We start from the raw sequence: 3484 nt of genomic DNA on the forward strand, positions 1-3484 counted from the left end.
TTGCCCACGGCCACACAGCTAGCAAGCAGCCAGGGGAGCAGGTTGTGGAGCGGCACTACTGGGCTCACCCCAAAGCAGAACTTCTCTATCCATGAGGACACTGGGGAGGCCTTTAGGCCAACCCCCATGTGACAATCAGGGCTGCGGCTTGCGGAGAGCACAAGTGAGCTCACTGCCCTGGACTCCAGGGAATCAGAGTTCTGGCTGTGGGGTGACCCAGCTCCTGTGCTACCGGCCCGCCTCGCGGGGAGTAGGCCTCGGCTGTCCGGAGGCTCCTGGGCTGAGCCGGCGACAGAGCCCGGGAAGGCAGCGAGACGTGGGCGCCGGCCCAGCCTCCTCCCGCGTCCGTCAGCCCCAAGTCCGGAGCCCCTCTGACCCCTCCGTAGCCCTCCCTCCAGCTGCGCCCGGCCTGCGGCAGCTCCCTTGACGCCTCCCTCCCCCTGCCCACCCCTCCCTCCTACAGCTGCCCATGCCGCCCTCTCGGCAGCTCTTCCAACTCTGCCCGGCGTCCTTTTCCTGCACCTTCGCCCCGCGTACCGCCTCCTGCCCCGCCCTGCCATTCCTCTCCCCTCCCTTCTCTCTGCGACCCCTCCCTGTTAGGCCCCAGCCTTTTCTCCCCTCACGGGTCTTCTCTACCCTGGCCTCACCGCCTTAGCCTATCCCTCCCCCTTGCCCTGTGTCTTGTCTCAGGAGCCCCCTTGGGGTGGGAGCAGGTTGTGGAGCGGCACTACTGGGCTCACCCCAAAGCAGAACTTCTCTATCCATGAGGACACTGGGGAGGCCTTTAGGCCAACCCCCATGTGACAATCAGGGCTGCGGCTTGCGGAGAGCACAAGTGAGCTCACTGCCCTGGACTCCAGGGAATCAGAGTTCTGGCTGTGGGGTGACCCAGCTCCTGTGCTACCATGAACAGGGCCCCTCTGAAGCGGTCCAGGATCCTGCACATGGCGCTGACCGGGGCCTCAGACCCCTCTACAGAGGCCGAGGCCAACGAGGAGAAGCCCTTTCTGCTGCGGGCATTGCAGATTGCGCTGGTGGTCTCCCTCTACTGGGTCACCTCCATCTCCATGGTGTTCCTTAATAAGTACCTGCTGGACAGCCCCTCGCTGCAGCTGGACACCCCCATCTTCGTCACCTTCTACCAGTGCCTGGTGACCACATTGCTGTGCAAGGGCCTCAGCGCTCTGGCCGCCTGCTGCCCTGGTGCCGTGGACTTCCCCAGCTTGCGCCTGGACCTCAGGGTGGCCCGCAGTGTCCTGCCTCTGTCAGTGGTCTTCATCGGCATGATCACCTTCAATAACCTCTGCCTCAAGTACGTCGGTGTGGCCTTCTACAATGTGGGCCGCTCGCTCACCACCGTCTTCAACGTGCTGCTCTCCTACCTGCTGCTTAAGCAGACCACCTCCTTCTATGCCCTGCTCACCTGCGGCATCATCATCGGTGAGTGGCAGCTGGGGCCACGCGGGATAGGGTGGTCATGGGGACTGAAATCCTGAAGAACAACCCTTCTAGGCATCCTAGGACTTCATCTGTCCCAGCTCCTTTGGTGCAGCAGTCATAGGAGAAAGCCTGGGGGCACAGAGAGAGCAAGTAACTTACTAAAGGCCACCCAGCAAGTTAGGAGCCCAGCCAGGGCAAGAACAATAGTAATAATAATAATAGCAACAGCAGCAAAAGCAACTGACGTTTGTTGAGTGATTAAAATGTGCCAGGCACATAGATGTTAGCCATATTAACTCAGTTAATCCTCATAACAAGATGGGATTATAATCCACATTTTACAGATGGAAAAACCAAGGCACAGAGAAGTAAAGTAACTTGTCCAAGATCACCCGGCTAATAAGTGGCAGAGCTGGAATCTGAACTCAAGCAATCTGGCTTCGCAGTTCACATGCCCGACCACTGTACTTTATTGTTTCTCAAGAGCTCAGGTGTCCTGATTTCCCATCCAGTGCTCTTAGTAGAGGACAATACGTCTTTTAAGAAATATACCATCACTCTCTGCCAGCTCAGGATAGCGCCTGAGACAGTAGCAAGCGATATGCTTTAAGAGGCCTCAGCTGTCTTCCCGGACTTGATCCTCAGAAAATAATAATTATTGACAGGGAAATTATGCTGATTATTTCACATATAGCATCTCCTTTGTTCTCCCAGAGATCCCCTGGGTTGTGGCATCACTACCAGTGGTCATCTCTATACAAACAAGGAAACTGAGGCTCAGAGATGTTACGTTACTTGCCCACGGCCACACAGCTAGCAAGCAGCCAGGCTGGGATGCAAACCCAGATTGGCCAGACTCCCAGGCAATGCTTCTATCCCCTCTGCTCTTCTTGGAGGTTAGAACTGCAGTATTCAATACAGTAGCCATTGGCCACTTATTTAAATTAAAATTCAGTGAAATGTTAAACATTCATTTCCTCATTTGCAGGTGTTACAATCTGATTTTCTAGCCACATTTCAAGGGCTCAGTAGCCACATGTGGCTGAGGGCTATGGTATGGGACAGCACAGGTTAGATGGGCCCATATTTTTCTGGGCCCCATGCTGGGTTAGAGAGCCTCCAGCATCCCATTCGCTCCGAGTCTTCCCAGGGCTGTGTCATCTAGGAATGGAATCCTCATTTGAACCTATGCAGGTTTTTCCTGGTGCTATAAAGTTTATCTTATTTGGCCTACATATCACATTCTTTGCTGGTGGCTCAGAGTCCCAGGCTAGATGCACCAGTTGGTGGGGGAAGGGACCCATCCATGCCACCTGTCCTAGAAAATGTTTCCCCTTGTTGGGCAGCTGCTGGATCTAGGGCTGCTGGGTCTAGGTCCAAGAGGGGAGAGGGGAGAAGGTCATGGTTAGAGTGGGGGAAGCTGCAAGACTCCTGCTTGCCAGAACTCTCCCGACCTGCTTCCACTTCCCCCTCAGGGGAACAGGTGTACCTCCCCTCCTCTGTGTGCTCCTCAGATGCCCCAGGGCTCTCTACTTCATTCCTGCTGACCCTGCCAGGAATGGACTCAGGGGTGGAGGCTCCTAGTTGGAGAATTTGCTTGCAGGAAGGTGAAGACACTAGGGTAACTGGGCCCAGATCCCAAAGGTCATCCAAGTAACCAACGGTGAGGTTCTGAGAATGGTGCATTCACTGGCCTGCCTGACTGGGACAGGGGCCGGGGAGGTGGGTGCTCTCTGCTGACCCAGGTCCTGGCCTCCTATCTGCAGTGTTTCCCCTTTCTTCCTCCTTGTGGGGGAAGACGAGTCTCAGGCAACTATTCTAGGCCTCCCCTCCTAGCCCCCCATGTCACAAAATACCTTTCAAAGCTCCTTCTGGGCCGGGCACAGTGGCTCATGCCTGTAATCCCAGCACTTTGGGAGGCCGAGGCAGGTAGATCACCTGAGGTCAGGAGTTCGAGACCAGCCTGGCCAACATGGTGAAACCTGTCTCTACTAAAAATACAAAAAAATTAGCCAGCCATGGTGGCATGTGCCTATAATCCCAG

The 3484-nt window shown here is 55.7% G+C and overlaps 1 protein-coding gene across 1 annotated transcript in view; it reads left to right on the forward strand.

The window, feature by feature from the left end:
- Positions 1 to 233: 233 nt before the first annotated feature.
- Positions 234 to 3484, forward strand: part of SLC35C1 (solute carrier family 35 (GDP-fucose transporter), member C1) — an 8097-nt gene continuing 4846 nt past the window's right edge. The window contains exon 1 of the mRNA XM_012001366.1: positions 234 to 1440. Within this exon, the coding sequence (XP_011856756.1) occupies positions 906 to 1440 (535 nt within the window). The 5' untranslated portion in view covers positions 234 to 905. The remainder of the gene's footprint in view (positions 1441 to 3484) is intronic.

This window comes from Mandrillus leucophaeus, unplaced genomic scaffold (assembly GCF_000951045.1).
Source record: "Mandrillus leucophaeus isolate KB7577 unplaced genomic scaffold, Mleu.le_1.0 Scaffold66, whole genome shotgun sequence".
Classification (NCBI taxonomy): Eukaryota; Metazoa; Chordata; class Mammalia; order Primates; family Cercopithecidae; genus Mandrillus; species Mandrillus leucophaeus.